General features: G+C 37.8%; 1 protein-coding gene across 4 annotated transcripts; it reads right to left on the bottom strand.

Annotated features, from left to right (window-relative positions):
- Positions 1 to 14: 14 nt before the first annotated feature.
- Positions 15 to 15684, bottom strand: MS3_00007434 (uncharacterized protein). Of its 4 annotated transcripts, XM_051215709.1 has the most exons (11): positions 15313 to 15684; positions 15238 to 15275; positions 14695 to 15192; positions 13471 to 14655; positions 13385 to 13431; positions 12307 to 12425; positions 12205 to 12272; positions 10021 to 10080; positions 9609 to 9971; positions 8701 to 8778; positions 8361 to 8659 (listed from the first exon to the last, which is right to left on the bottom strand). In XM_051215709.1, exons 4-9 carry the CDS (start codon positions 13548 to 13550, stop codon positions 9845 to 9847), a joined length of 501 nt encoding a protein of 166 aa, XP_051066239.1. In that variant the 5' UTR covers positions 13551 to 14655; positions 14695 to 15192; positions 15238 to 15275; positions 15313 to 15684; the 3' UTR covers positions 8361 to 8659; positions 8701 to 8778; positions 9609 to 9844. The 4 variants fall into 4 exon arrangements, with proteins under 4 accessions (XP_051066240.1, XP_051066241.1, XP_051066239.1 ...); XM_051215708.1 differs by lacking the exons at positions 8701 to 8778; positions 14695 to 15192; positions 15238 to 15275 and adding exons at positions 15 to 2665; positions 5740 to 5848 and having other exon boundaries at positions 8361 to 8643; positions 13471 to 13575; positions 15364 to 15684; XM_051215710.1 differs by lacking the exons at positions 8701 to 8778; positions 14695 to 15192; positions 15238 to 15275 and adding an exon at positions 7183 to 7452 and having other exon boundaries at positions 8361 to 8643; positions 13471 to 13575; positions 15364 to 15425.
- Positions 15685 to 16020: the final 336 nt, after the last annotated feature.

Genomic DNA, 16020 nt, shown 5'->3' with positions numbered 1-16020 from the left:
TTCGTCATTCGGTTTGTGTGAGGTCTGGTATACTGCCCGGACGCTCAAACCGAAGCAGATGTTTTCCTTAGGAGGTCACTCCCCTAGTCGTCTGATCTACAAGGTAGTGGAGCAACGTCAGAAAATGCAGTCACATGGTAGCCGGTGACCAAAAATAAATGTATACGCCATTTCTTCCCTCAGGATCATGTAGATCATGTGCACCATTGGTTTGGAATCGAGGTTTTCAAACTCTCCGAGATTAATCCTCCGTATCCACCAGTAACCCTGTAGAACTATGGTATACTATGATACTAGTACTGCTCGAATAATAGGCCTAATCCTAGAATTGTAGATTTGTCATGATATAACTGCCTAATCTATAAGATCTTACGTGGAAGTTACATCATCGTCTACACAAACTCATTGCATCATAACAATTACCAATACATGATGTAGAACAAGCTAAGGCTAGAGATAGGACAATATATTTGGTACGAGTAAAAGATATAAGATAGCAGGGGCCACGCCTGCGTGGCCGCGCCATGCCATTCGATCAACCTCTATTCATTCAAGTCATTGTTTCTGCCTTTTCCATCGTTAGGTATTTCTCCGCGTTAAATATTGAATATCTATTTTCCGAGTAGTTCTGTGTTCAGCTTTGAAGATTATCTGGTTATGGTCCAATGCCACTACAGCCCCTCCACGAAAGACCAGTGCCCGTATACGCGTGGCCATGTGAGTGCATTTCGAGCGATAAAAAGAGCTCTCCCACACACTCAGCCATATCAGGGCATTTTTGGAGCTACCTAATTCACTCAATATGTGAACATCAGAGATGGGTTTCGAGTATGTTATGCCTTGATCTCAATTGGCTCGACGAGATGGTATGATTCCATGCAATTTCAGGGTGGTTAATCCTCTCAGGTTCGATTTGTTCCTTAAGGTAACCAATAGAGATCGAACAAACGAGAATAGTAATTCATTTTTAAGGTAGCTCCAAGTTACGTTAAGCATGCGATTTTACGGACAATATCAAACTTAAAATTACTTTACAGGGATTACTATAGGGAGATATGCAACTGAGTTGTATTGTGACGTACATGGATATTTTATAATATGGAAACAAATTTAGAACATGCCATATATATAGATATACTAATGTAGACAGAATTAAAAACTAGTTGGAGAAAAGGATCGCCATGTTCAACTTTATTATGATCTGTGAAGACCGAAGTGCGTTCTTCACAAACGGCAAATCGTATAGATGTTTATTGAGGTTGAAAAACAAGTAATGTCAAATCACAAGGACGTATCCATCACAAAAAATTACGGCGACTGAAAATTTATCTTCATAATCCTAAAAACTGTCCGACTTGGCAATTTGCAGTACATGATACTGTAGGGTCACTGAAAAAACAATTAGTTCTTAATACTTTAACCTCTCATTCTGAACTCCTACCCCGACAGACTAAAAGCAGACGTTTTATTGTTGACCTTCCGACGCACAGAAATCCGTTTATTTATTGAGATTGAAATGAGAGGTAGGCCATAAAATAAATCAACCTCTTGCTAACGTTACCTCTTCTTTGTTGATACGACCTCGATTGGTTGATTTAGTGACCGGCAGTTTGTGTTTGAATAATACAACAAAGTTCGCTTGTTTTAGGCCCTCTTCCCTTTCTGTTATATGGCGTTTTGAAAGTTCTGGATATTGTGAGAAAAGTTTGTTGATACATCATCTCCAATGAGTTTATGGTTCTATATTTTGTGGTCGGATAGAATTTTTCCGTGGTGTTTTGATGTTTTGTTCTTACGACCAACAGTAAAAGTGCATCTTGTAGTTTGAATACGGTTCACGTCAAACTCAGAATTTTTTATCAACAGAAATTTCTCTGTCAATTTACTATACAGTTGAGAAGAGTTCGAAAAGCATAAACGTCAAAAGTGCAGATAACGAGTACTCCTTGTATTCATCTATGGAGTAAAGCAAACCATAGTGAGCGTTGGGAATATATGTTCATCCTTTTTAAATGGGTATTTGTCGCTGATAAAAAGCCCCAAGTTTTCGACCCCGGCATTAAAGTGTAAGAATGTTAACTTACATGTAACTAATTAGGATCATGTACTTTGGTTTTCAGCAAATGATATGAGTGGCTTTATGTGACATTTTGCATACGACAGTGTCTTCTGAGATGGTTCACAGCCAAGGTGTTTTGCTAGCCTTATAGTTTGCAATCGGCGAAGTAAAAGATTGTCTTCCGCAGAGAGGAGGAATTTAGCTCAAACACTTCAACAAACATCTGTGTTGAACAACGTGGTTGAATGTGATGGATACAAATCACAGAAATATAACCGTCACCGGCGTCTATACTATGAACTGCAACGTCACCAAAAGTAAGCGCGTTATTGTAAATACGAAATCCGGTTACTCTCAAAATGGTTTTTTTGTATGTCAGCATGTTGTAAAAGATTGTTTTTTCAAAAGACAGTATTATGACACAGATCTTTTTGGTGTGCATGGATGAAATATCAGGTCCAGGTTGAATCTGCTACATGACATTGAGTGGTATTGTACTTTTTTAATGCAAACACTGCATTTGTTCTTAAGTAATATTCCATTGGATAGCTGTCGTTATATCCGCTTCTTTAAAGATCATATTAGACTCTAAATATGACGTAATATCTGTAAACACAACAAAATGCAAATATAAGGACTGTTTATTTACATCGACAGGAAAATGCCTAGCGTTACTAACCAAGCCTCCAGTTGCCGAAATGGTTCGGCTGATATAAATGAGCAGTTTTAAAGGGTGATGTTCAGCAGACTTTTCTCTTTTGGATCATTTTCAGAACGCGCCTAACGAATCACGACGCGTAAAACGATGACAGTTCGACTGTATCATAAATTACGGATACTCAGTATATTTAAGCGGAGAGATAGCAGACTGTTACGAACGAATTCTCAGCACAGATTAAAAACTGTTTATTTAATGATGGCCAATTCAAGGTTTACCCACCACAACTATCTGAATTACTAACAAAACCTGTGCTGTCAGTTATTATCAATGCGACCAAGGACAATCCCTTTAAAAATATTTCGCCAGATCAGTAGTAAATACGTCATCATTCAAACTTGTGCTCAATTGGTTGTACATTAAGACCGGCCCTTCCTCAAGCAAGGCTATGAAGTAGACAAAAGGTAGAAGACTGGCATCAACAAATATCAAGCTTAGGCTACAGATATTACACATACTTGTGATAAATCTCTTGGACAAAGACGACAGTACTATGATATGACGCAAATATTCAGGTAAACATATACATATTCATGAAAATTTATGTGTTTACAAGTACACGCCAACAATTAAGCAGGAGTTAGTGCGAAATAAAAGGTGGGACGACAATTTTTTTCTGGTGTGAAGTTGCACATATTATTGAATCCCATTGAGACCATGAACCAATCTGGGTTAACCAATCATCAAGAACCTGGAGGCACTGAATGTCAGCTTCGTTCTGGCGTAGAACTCATTACCAGTGCGCATCCACGATCCCGTAAATAGGGCTCCAATCCATGACCTATGGCCTCGTGAGTGAACGCTTAACCTTCAGGTCAAAGAGCCGTGATCCAATAATGTTAATGTCAGACATCAAACAATCCAATGTACGTCGCGACTATCATCTATTTCCCTCAATTTATAACTGCTTCCACTGATCACGGTTTTACGCTAGAATTGCCTCTCGAAGTTAGTCACTAATGAGCAGATTATAATTACCAGTAAAAGGTCGTGCAGATTGTTGAGATCATGAGCCGACACAAGCTAGACCAACATTGACAACCCGGAGACTAAACGACCGTTCGTCTTGGTATGGGATGGCTCGTATTAATCTACATTGTTTGTACGCAATCAAAGAGCCTGACTTCCAGTCCTGTATGCAAAGCCATGAATCTGTCCTGCTAAAGAGTCTCATATAATGATGAAACGGCCGTCCAGCATTTTTAGGGATTTTATAGCGGTATAACTTAAATCCATGAATTCCGAGTAATTGTACATTTGTCCGTCAAGCACTTATTTAATGAATTTTAAACACTTGTCAAAAGAATAAGTCTAAAAATCATATAAAAGAGTGGAAAGTTGTTCAGTCCAGAAATCAGAATATCCTCGCCATAAAAATAGGTAGTCATGACCTTGAAAATTTCAGACTTATTTGGCGTTAGGTTAAAAATTTGCGCTGTGCGGTCCTCATCAACCTCCAGATGTTTCAGTTTCCTCCAGAGTATAGTAGAGTATCAGCCGTTGAAATGGAAAGAATGGCGGTTCAACACTTCCGTAAAGAACTGGTCAGCTTCGCACTATCGGTCACAGCTATTTTCATAGGTAATATAACCTAGTGTTTTATAAGTCTACTAATACTTATAGTGGGTTTGGTTTTCACGGACAAATAGCTCTACAATCCTTAAAATGTACTTACAAATAAAATAATGCTTCCAAGTTACTGTCCTTCTCCCGTCTACCATGAGGTTAACCTCGGGAATATTCAAGCATATGTTTGGTTACTAAGTTAGTGGAAAAAGCAAGTCTGTATTGCGTCATTCTTATCAACATCATCTTGCTTATCAGCCAATTCTTGTATCCGATATATATTCTATTTCTTATCTGGGGTCAGTCTTATAAGTAATACATTTACGAAGACTCCAAAAATGTTCACAAGCCCAAAGCAGATTACTTGTCAACTGACTATCGACTTTTCCATCAAATCATCAACGAATGGAATTCATTACCTCAGCACATAGTTGATGCTCCATTCGTCGACTCTTTCAAAAGAAAGTTGGATCAACTAAGAGACCATCATTTCCAGGACTAACGCAGGCCGCTGAGCAACAATACCAGGATGTTTGGCATGCGTTTCTTCTCCTCTAAATGCAAGTTGTTGCTTCGGGACTGACCTGCGTCAATACCGGAACTAGGGATAGGGAGTGAAGTAGTTAAATGCGTCGACAACTTGACTTATTTTGGAAGTCTGGTCAGCCATAATAGATTGATGTCTGACGAAATCTCAGCATTGATTCAGAAAGCTCGTTTGGCTTTTGCCAGCTAACGCCACCTATGGCGAGGGCGAGATATCCGTCTTTTAACAAAGGACGAGTACACTGAGCAGCAGCTTGTCCTTATATACTTTACGGCTGCGAAACGTGGCTATTAAGAGAAGATACTCGTAAGTTACTAGTATTTGACCATAGATGCCTTATGAATATTGCTCACATCTGCTGCGATCACCAGGTAAGTAATAGTGAGGTTAGACGCAGGGTATTAGGGGATGGTGGTAAATCGGTTGATGAGGTTGTAAATCTCTCTGTGTCCTGAATCAGATGCATGATCTTAAGAGCTTTTTTCTTCGCTCATCGATGCGGACCACAAATTTTTAATGCGTCTTCAGCATCCCAAGTTAGGCGTTTGATGATTTTTGAACAAAGTCACCGAGCACTGACTCGTTGTTTTTAGTAGTTATGGGAATACTTCCTGTCATTTTCTTAAGTCCTACATCTAGCTTGTGAGTTAAAGATTACCAAAAAGACTGTTATATAATATTCTTATCGCTGGAGCGTTCGTATGACAAGCTAATGTGCGGTAAATCAGTTACAAATGAGACTCATTCTGCCTGTATTGTATAGTCTCATATGCTATTGGCTTCTGATCTGCATAGTCTTAATTGCAGAAATCCTATAACAAACCACACCAGCTCTATTTATTCGCTCACCTGTCAACTGATCTCCTACAATATGGTTGATTAGCACCACTGGTCGGTATCGGCAGGTCATGTTCTCTCTGCTGACCACTGGCCAATGCTGTCCATGTCACCAGTTTCCCTATTTTGAAAAAAAATACAGTGTTATAAGGTTCTGTGGATATATTGGGGGAAACTCAAACATTTTGGGGGTTTCGTGGCATTCTGCCAACATAGGTAGGTTGGTTTAGTTCTCATAGATATTCAATGTTACCATATGAGTAGGCTAGACAGCCACCGAAAGGAAGATTCACTCTTCTATCATTTTATTTGAACACAGATATTGGTAAAAGGAGGCGCCAAATATGCGCCACACAAATCCCATCTAATTTGTGTGAGCACTTTGATGCTGCCCGGGTGTCAAGACGGAAGCAGGGGGTCACACTCAGAGTCTTCGGCCCAAAGTTCTGATACACAGGGCGGTGGAGCAACGTCAGGAGATGCGGTCCCATGGGATCCGGCGGCCAACGATTGGTTCATGCGCCATTTGTTCCAACAAGATACCGGGGCCCATGTGCACCATTGGTCTGAAATCAGGTTTTTTTTAACTCCCCTAGGCGAGTTCTCCATGTACAACAACCCGGTTAAAGCGCCGGACATTCGCTTTTCGTCCTCTCAACTTCATAAAAAACACGGTGCGAGAAGGCAGTGAGTAGGACTTCCCTGGCATAGGCTATATACGCGTGGCCATGTGAGAGCATTTCGAGAAGGAGAGTGGGTTCTCCATACTCTCGGCCGAACCAGGGCATTCGGGGGAAGGAGGTATCTTCTGTCAATTAGGGGCTGTTAAATTACCTAGTTAAGAAAACCAACGAAATACGGGGACACGCTGTGTATACTGAGGACGTCGCATCAGGTCCTGAGGCTGGTTATTTGACTGCGCCAAAAACGTTGATTTACTGCGCCTCCCCACTCTGAAAGACATACCACCTAAATCCAATAACATCGTTGTGATCGTTAGACGACTAGCATGCATTAAATATTTTATCTGCTCGAGCATACCGTGAACGCTGCGCAGAAGTGTCCCTCATCACTGTTTGTTACTTTTCCGAGTATACTCACTCATTGCGTGCATATATTTTCGGCAACATTAACTCATATGACTTGATTCTTAGTTGTTTGCCAGCATTTCTTAGTTAACAAGTTCTATGGAAAGGCTTCCAGTTACTTAAATTATAGCTTAAATATGTTTATCTGTGTCCAGTATCGCGGTACCGTTACCCCATTGTGGCATGCGACCTTGGGTTTGGAATAGCTAAATGCTTTCCACAGGTAAACGTCTGTTATACCAAGGAATACTGACTAGTGATAAGTGAATATCTTTTATTGTACTAGGACCCTATCAACAATTTGTTTTGACATCTTATCATAAACTCTGAACTTCAGTGATAAGGGCCAAAAGACCATAGGTGTAGTCTTTTCTGCAATATATTTCTCTGAATACATACGTACATAACTATGCTACAAACAGCTGGTCAATAATTAAATCATGAGTTTCTGAAGGTATATGGTCTATTGTTTGTTCCTCAAATGCAAAGGCGACTAATTTAGCTCTTTGGAAAGTCCCTAAATGGCACTGCCCAGTGTACCATTGTATGTATCGGTCGTAATATCCGCCACCTCGACCAAGACGATGTCCACTTCGTGTGAAGGCCAAACCAGGTACAACAAATAAATCCAATCCACCTGTAAAAGAGGCAGTTACAATATGAACGACATGCTCTAGACGGGTATAAACAGTGACCAACGAATATAACACCAAGAAGCTTCCCTCGATAAAATCCCACTGAAAAGACTTATTTCAGAATAAACTAATGTGCAAAATCACATTTCTGTTAAGGGATACTTGGTTGGGGTCCGCGTGACTATCGTAACCAATGGTTGGAGACTCTTTGTGACATGGCTCAAAATCGATCACAATGTCGTAGGTGTTTACACTCTGTCTTCCCTTAAACCGTGAGATTGAAAGTGCTTCATATCTTCCTTTCTACGAACTAATTCTTTCTTCCTGTACTATGTCCTTATTGCAATCTTTCTTTTATATACTACCACCTCTGAATTAACTACTTTTATGAATCCGGTGTCCATCTTGTTGTGTTAATGAGGTATGGCAACTTGAACCGATGCATATATGTGCCCGGTCCTACGTTGTAGCTGACTGACTGTTCGGCCTTCGGAAGTCAGCCAGTAGAGTCTGTTTCTTACCATTTGCAAAATGTCTGAAACTTAGACAAGACTTCTAAATACTGGTCAGATTTATTAATCACTATGAATATTTGTACATCTTATCTCGTAACCGAAATGTTGCTTCGTTTTCTGGTTAGGAGTTTTATCACCGTCATGTATGTAAACCTGTATATAAGCCAAATTTGCTGCTATTCTACGGTTTAGAACCACTGCTGCTTTGGTTGGTGTCCATCCATTTATACAAGCTTAAAAGAAAACTAATAATCCATTAATTCCATTCATCAAAATGAAGAAACTCTTGGTTTAAGAAGTCTGTTTCTTTGTAGCTTCTATCGATCAACATAACTGATAATTCAAGTAAAGTTTTTTATTAACCTTAGCAATATACAATTAGATACAGTATTTACCCTGACTTGTAATTTCGTCCAGCTGTTCCACATATGAAACTGGTTCAGGTTCTTTAATCCCCCATTTATTAGACCTCCAGGATTCAATCTCTTTCAGTGATTTAACATGACGCATACACATAGGAGGAAAATCGTCTGACGCAGAAAACATAATTTGTGGGACAAATATACTCTTTCCATCAAGAAGTGCTTTTTCAATTACTGGTATTGTGTTGGGTTCTTCAGGGAGGCTAATATAAACAGCTAGTCTTCGCGAAGCACAATATTCAGGACTACTTAGAAACTAGAAAAATATTAGGCTAAAAATGTAGTTTAGCTTTTATAAGATACAATTACGTACAAAAAATGGAATCCAGAGTGATTGCATTATGATTCTGGATGAACTTTCTCACCGAAAACACTGAGAAGCTATCGTCAGCTAATCATTAATTATGAAAATCAATTCAAAAAATGGTCATCGATTAGTAATGGTAAGCTTTTAATAATTGATATTGTGGATTTTGTTAAGCCTTAAATTGGGAGAGTTATGGTTTGGTTGGCAGCTGAACTCTAATATTAGGGCTGAAGAAAACTGCAAAACATTCTCGAACTATGATATTCCCAGTATAATAGGATTTGCATGGAAGAAGCATTGTAAACACAAACAGTCTTGCTTGTCAAAATAAAAGCCTGACCATATTGTTGTACACCTGCTGTAATGATAATTGCCTGTAGTGTTTGATGATAAACGGGTCCTAACGGTTATTTTATACTAAGAAGGATTATATCCGTCGTTTTACAACAGACTAGTTAATTTACTGTACATATCAGGCAGGTGGGCAAGTACTATGTACTCGGTCACAGGAAATATAAATGACAATTAGAGCAGTAATGGGATGGACACCTGTACCTACTGTGATTAGAAAAGTTGGAGTCATTGTAGGCAAAAATTACATGACTTTCATGCGAAAACCAGTCGTTATCTAGACCGACACAGTTATATAATATAGAAAAATATACTGTTACAGACTTATTGAAGAAATTATTCAAGACGAAACAATTTAATACAATCAAGTCTTCACCAATTTCTCCTTTACTAAGTAGAAGTGAACTAATGGTGCAGTTAGGAAGTCATTCCATTGTTCATTTACATGGCTTGTTTCAACCACTACGAAAACTCAGACATTCTATGTGTAATTCATTATATGCTAGAGTAAAGAGTTAATCAAAAGACGTAGGTATGTGTAATATACTTTCAAATCATCTTACCTGCTTTAAGAGGTATTCTGATTTCTTCATGTGTACCGATGGTAATATTTGTCTCAGAATTCTTCGCATTCTTTGTCTAATTTCACTTTTACTAGTCATAAAAATTACTGAAGCAACAAAAAATACGAACTAAATTAATAGTTAAAATCCACTGATATCTTTAAAAAAGAGTAAAATCAACTGGAACTGTATATGGAAAGTTGTACTTTCGTAAAAAGATTCTGTACATACATAAATTAGCATAAAGATGACATAAATGTTGTAAATGTATTAACAGATGACACTGGCTTAGTTTTGATAGGCATTGTCGTCGTATGAGCGGTTTCTGTCTTGAAAATATTCATTTTAGACTTTTTCTTTTTCCTATTAAAAATAATATTGATTAATTAGTAGAAATAGGAAAAAAACCAACTTTGTTTTTTTCTTTGTTTCTGTGACAGATGTTTCTTGTGAAGTACTTTTCTTCATTGGGCTAAGGTTTTAAATAGGAATGAGAAATTATTTTAGAAATTGAATGTAAAATGAAACAAAGGATACTGGAGTATAGTCAATGCATAAGCTAGGTTAATATACATGGTTGGTTTGTGGAGATTATTAATATCACAAACCGACCCAAGTTAAACATTCATTAAAAGCAATGGAAGGCGGTTGCAAGATATCACGGATTGGTGGACTTTAGATATATACACCATTCAATCCCGGTTCAATAGTCTGGAAGTTGGGTTTCTGCCGCGAGACCAGGGTTTTTGGGTTTGATCCCTGGTGAGGTTGTAGAAGTGCAGTGCTGAGGAATACCATACTATGACAGAGCGGCTGTCCAGTGTTTTCTGGTTTTCGATGGATCGCTAAATTAGGTGGGTTTATGATACCGAAAGAATATGATAGGGTTTGAGGAAAGATATGATCATGAATTGATAGCAACTTTAGAGCCATTAAAAACCAGAGTAAATTGAACAACAGCTTCACACTAGTTCGGGGTTTCTCATAAATATGTCCACAGCCCCAAACTTGATCGATTTCAGGTCTTGCGGTGGGTGAAAACTATTAATTTAAGTGTATCAGTTCATGACGAAGATAATCTTATACAGATGTAAGACTCTGTAAAAACATTTAAGTCAGTTTAATATCACGCTAACTATAAAGATAGCAATCTTGAGGTTATCCCATTGGGTTTATTTTGATATCTCAATGTACGGTTACAGAATACTTGAACCAGTGAAAATTCCGGGTTTTCTAACTTCAATGTATACATTAAGTATATCGAGTACGAATTATACGACTTGTTGTATCATTATGTACACTTATTTATCATTTTAAACTTTCTATCGAGGTTTGTTCACTTGGTTTTCCTGGTATCTCTAATTTTAAAGATACATTTTTCAAACCATTTAATTTACAACAGAAAATAATGTTTATTTGCTTATTTTCCTTCTCTTTGGTTATAAGCATCCACTGGACGATCTGAGGTTTTACGCTACACCTTTGTTATGATTTGAATTTTACAAATTATTACTGATACTATTATGATGATAGTTTGTTATGGAAATCTGGCAAGGAACTTGGAATTTTAAATCTTATATATATGTGGAAATATGCAATTTAAAATAGATCTGTTTCGTGAATAACTATAAACCACTTTTTCCATTAAAACACCGGCAAAACCACACACTTGAAGTTTTGGCCAGGAAACATTTGCTTACCACCTACCTTCATGTGATAGGAGGATGTTCACAACAGCCGAAGACCGGTATGCTACCTAGTACCTTTTCTTCCCCTTCTCGAATGAATAAGCGCAAATATACGACTTGAATTCTCTTTATTTTTATACGACTTGAGTTTATCATTCTACTAAACGTCAAATACTTTTTCACAATTTATTTCACCTGAACCTCAAGTTTAACTGTAAGAAAGCGATTTGGTTAAAAGCATCTACCGTTCCATTTATTTGAAGAGTAACAGCAATAATGACGTGTTCGTAACTAACATAACCATAGGGCACGTACAAAAAAAGGAGCACCCCCAGTACCTCTTACACAAAAGATATGTTTATCTCCTTAACATTAGATGTGCATACTGTTCAGTAATCTACAGTCAACTAATATATTTTAAAGTGCAGAGAACATCCAATATCCTGTGAAAATAGTATAGCTGGAATCTCAATCATATGGTTTAAAAATTAATTTGCATTCCCTGCACCCGAATCAGATTCATATTTTGGTCAATTATCTTGCTTACACCTCTGTTATCATGCCTTAAAAAAGGAGTAAATCATAACTGGAAATATCATGTAATTATGTCAGGTTTTCAGTTTATTGAACTGACTGGAACGACACTACATAAATCACAGAGTTGTGAAAAAATGCGTCTGACTAATGAAGTTTTACAGTTACTACAAAGTACAAGTAGGATTATTATATTGTAGGTGAGGGGACCTGAAAAAAACAAAGTTATCTCTGGAGAATCATCACTACTTAAAAAATGTGGTACTTAATAGGTTTATCTGTAGATCGCAAGTAGCTTCAGTAACCGCCCCCTCCCAAAAAAACCAGTTAAAATATCATTGGTAAACCACATCAATAAATTTCACATTACCTACCACTTGTATTCTTTAGGTACAAATCCACGAGACACTTCTTTCGCACCACACAGTTTGCAGATAAATACCTAACAGTTAAGTATTATTTTGTTTTCTTGTTACTTGATCAATTTGAAGTGATGAGCGACGACGAGCAACTCTCTTTTTAATTCGAATAGCTTTTTCAGTAGTGCTGTGCGCATGGAAGCAACTCAAGCATACTGTACGGCAACATGGAGGTTCTACATAGCACAAAAAAGATGACTCATTAAGTGATCCATGAAAGTATTAAGCAATTGTATACATGTAGTTGTGGGTAAATACAGTACAGTATTTTAGGTTGCTTCATACAATAGGTAAGGTCTCTACTTATTTATTTGAACAAATGAATATTGGTACAAAGTAGCACCAAATACATATGCGCCACACAAGTCAATTGATTTGTGTGTGGGCTGTGATACTGTCCGGGTGTCCAGACCGAAGCAGGTGGTTTTCTTAGGGAGTCACACTCGGAGTCTTCGGCCTAAAGGTCTGATACGCAAGGCAGTGGGGCAACGTCAAGAGATGCAGTCCCATTGTATCCGGCGGCCATTTGTTCCTTCAGGACCCTGGAGCCCATATACACCACTGGTCTAGAATCAGGTTTTTTTAACTCCCCTGGGCGGACGACACTCCGTGTCCATGTAAATGAGAAGATATGAGTATGAATAAATGCAATCTTTCTCCTATATATTACCACCTTTGACTTAACCACTCCTATGAATCCGGTGTTCATCTTGCTGTGCTAATGAAGTATGGCAACCTGGACCGATGTATATATGTGCCTGGCCCTACGTTGTAGCTGACTGACTGAAATGCTGAAATGTAGCTAAAAATATTGATTCTAAGCTGATAATCACCTAAGCTGGTAACTGCTTGGTTGTAACTGAAGGGACATTTACAAATTGTCTATTGCAAAAGACGACGTATATATGATCAATAAGACAAAAACGAAAGCTATCATTTCCTAAGATGTAATCAGGAATGAGTGACATCCTACATTTACTACGATAACACGATGCTTAAACATCTAAAGGACAATACTTTACAAGTTTTATGACCAGTTCCACTGCGATATTTGAAAAATCTTCTTTATAAGCTATGAGAACAAATAAATAGCTAACAAGTATACTCAGTATCAGGCAGAAAATTTGCAACTAACTTTTGAGTACTTCACATTCTTTAATTCTGGAGAACTCATACAACAATCTATAGATTGGAACAAGTTGGATATTTTAAACCAGTTACCGATTATGATAATGAGACAGGGGTGTATCTTTCGTAAGTTGACAAATCTTTTGAGTAAATATTAAGTTCCGTTTTCCCATACAACGCCTCTTCTTAAGTTCCTGGCTATACACAAGTTCAGAAAAGATATCTCAGTAGTAAAAAACATATTACAAATAAACTATATTCAAAGAAACAACATATTTAATGAGTTTTCAGCTAATTTGGTTTGATTAGTATTGAATCTTTAGAAATTAATAGACTTTATAAATCAATATAATATATGATAGGAGTATTTAACTTATAATACTGACATTTTGTTTACCACAGAATGTATATATGTGCCCGGTCCTACGTTGTAGCTGACTGATTGATCAATCTGTACATTACATCCTCGTTAACGACAAGGAAAGAAAGCAAGTTTTAGTCATTTCGAGAGTCAGTCAGTCAGCTACAACGTAGGACCAGGCACATATGTGCATCGGTCCAGGTTGCCATACCGCATCAGCACAACAAGATGAACACCGGATTCATAGCAGTGGTTAGGTCAAAGGTGGTAATATATAAGAGAAAGATTGCATATAGAAATATAGTACAAGAAGAAAGAATTGGTTCGTAGAAAGAAAGATATGAAGCGATTTTAATCTCTTAGTTTAAGGGGAGACAGGGAGTGTATACACCGACGCCATTGTGAACGATTCTGAGCCATGTCACCAAGAGTCTCCAACCATTGGTTACGATAGTCACGCGGACCCCAACCAAGTAGTCTGCATCTAATTTCGAGAAAATAGCTATTGAACAAATTTTTCTCAACATGATGTTACTGTGACCGATATTCTTGATTGTATTGATTGCGATAACCACTTTTCCTTGAGAAAATGCACAGTATTGTATCATTGTGGTAAGTTGTCATTTTAAAATCATTGCTTTCGGATGACTACCATATTGCCAAGGGAGTGAAAGTACCATCCACTGAAGTAATCAGTTACAAAAGTGCAAATGCACACGATGACACGCTGCCGTGTGAAACAGAGAAGCCGGAGAGGTAAATCGATAAACGTACGCAACCCACTTATTGTTAGGGCTATAAAGCGTACAATGAAGGACTACTCGTTCACCTTTGAAGAACTAGAGGTTGCTGAAATGGAAGCTGTATGCGTCCCAGTCAACTTTCCAGTTTTCAATATTTTGATTGGGAACTTTCCCCTGTAGCTAAATATCTTTTGAGTACAGTTTATTTTTTACCTTTCTAAGCTTCTATAAACGATAACGTTTATAACCCAACATTCTTGTAATTGAGGTTATGCTTATCTACCACGTTCGTTATCACACATACTGGCAAGATGAGGATACTTCAAATTGCGTTCATTTTGCAAGGTCCTCTATAAAAAATGAATATATGCGTAGTTAATTGTGAGTGTATTTTATTAAGTTAGCAGACTTTTCTGGATAATTGGTAGTCCAAAGGTTTCTCCGAAGAACGTGGATGGGTTTCGCCGAAGTTTAGGAAAGTATTAGAGAGAACTAAAAATGTGCAGAACGTCGTCCAAATGAGAGAAAAGATTAAGGTTTAATCACAGAACTTAGATGGGACACCCCAAAGTTGTCTAAAATTTCGAGGATATCACAGAGAAGAGCCCCTCTTAAGAATGATTCTGGAGATTTCCACCGAAATCTACCCAAAACGAACAATTTTTCCCGAAGTCAGGAGATTAATCACCAGAATTCTGGTGACCAGGTTTTCTAAAATCGAGAATTTCACAAGTATAGCATCAATAACTTTACTACCACTCTATCCAAAAGGCTGATAATTTGTGTCCGTTGTACTGTTGAATGTCAGTATGAAAACCGATGTATATATACCTTCAAAACCAGCTATCCTACACTACAACTGATATTCCTGAAAGTACTCACAAATTCATTTCAGGTTCCAGCCATCTAGGTCACACAACAGTAGCGACATACTTGTAAATGTTACCTATAATCCAAAAAAATATAGTGAACTGACCGTTTTTTTAAATCCACTTTTATATTTAAAAAAATATTCATATGCGTGAAAACCACATATCAGGCATTGCAGAGATGATTTAATCTATGCTAGGAAAAACAAAAAAGGAAAATTTGTTATCAGTTTCAGTTTTGGAAGGACAGGAGGCTCGATGGCCTATGTTAGTCCTGGCAATGGTGGTCTCTGAGTTGATCCGACTTTCTTTTGAAAGCGTCGACAGATGGATCCTCAACCACGTGCTGAGGTAGTGAATTCCACTCGTTGATGATTCAATGGGAAAGTCGATAGTCACCTGACAAGTAATTTGTTCTCGACTTATGAACTTTTTTGGAGTGTCCTCGTAAATTCTCTGTTTTGGAAGACAAGAAAAATGAGGGCATATCAGATGCAAATTTATCACTAAGCAATTTGTAGACTGTGATGATGTCACAGGTATTCAGTGTTTGACAACGCTTCTACCAGTAACATCTTCTAACATATTTCGTTTCCACCAAGAGAAATCAAAAGACAGAGTCGAGGAGATCGAAAGAGTATATTTGGCGATGACCAATATATCGGAATTC

This window comes from Schistosoma haematobium, chromosome 4 (assembly GCF_000699445.3).
Source record: "Schistosoma haematobium chromosome 4, whole genome shotgun sequence".
NCBI lineage: Eukaryota > Metazoa > Platyhelminthes > Trematoda > Strigeidida > Schistosomatidae > Schistosoma > Schistosoma haematobium.
This window is presented reverse-complemented; position numbering and strand designations above follow the sequence as displayed.

Bases quoted from the DNA above. Each gene is read 5' to 3' on its own strand.
- MS3_00007434 (XM_051215710.1), bottom strand. From the start codon at position 9,707: ATGACTAGTAAAAGTGAAATTAGACAAAGAATGCGAAGAATTCTGAGA. The intron at 8,644-9,608 runs GTAAGATGATTT...ATATTTTTCTAG, and splicing joins CAGAATACCTCTTAAAGCAG to TTTCTAAGTAGTCCTGAATA. The intron at 7,453-8,360 runs GTAAATACTGTA...CCTCTTTTACAG, and splicing joins GGACGAAATTACAAGTCAGG to GTGGATTGGATTTATTTGTT.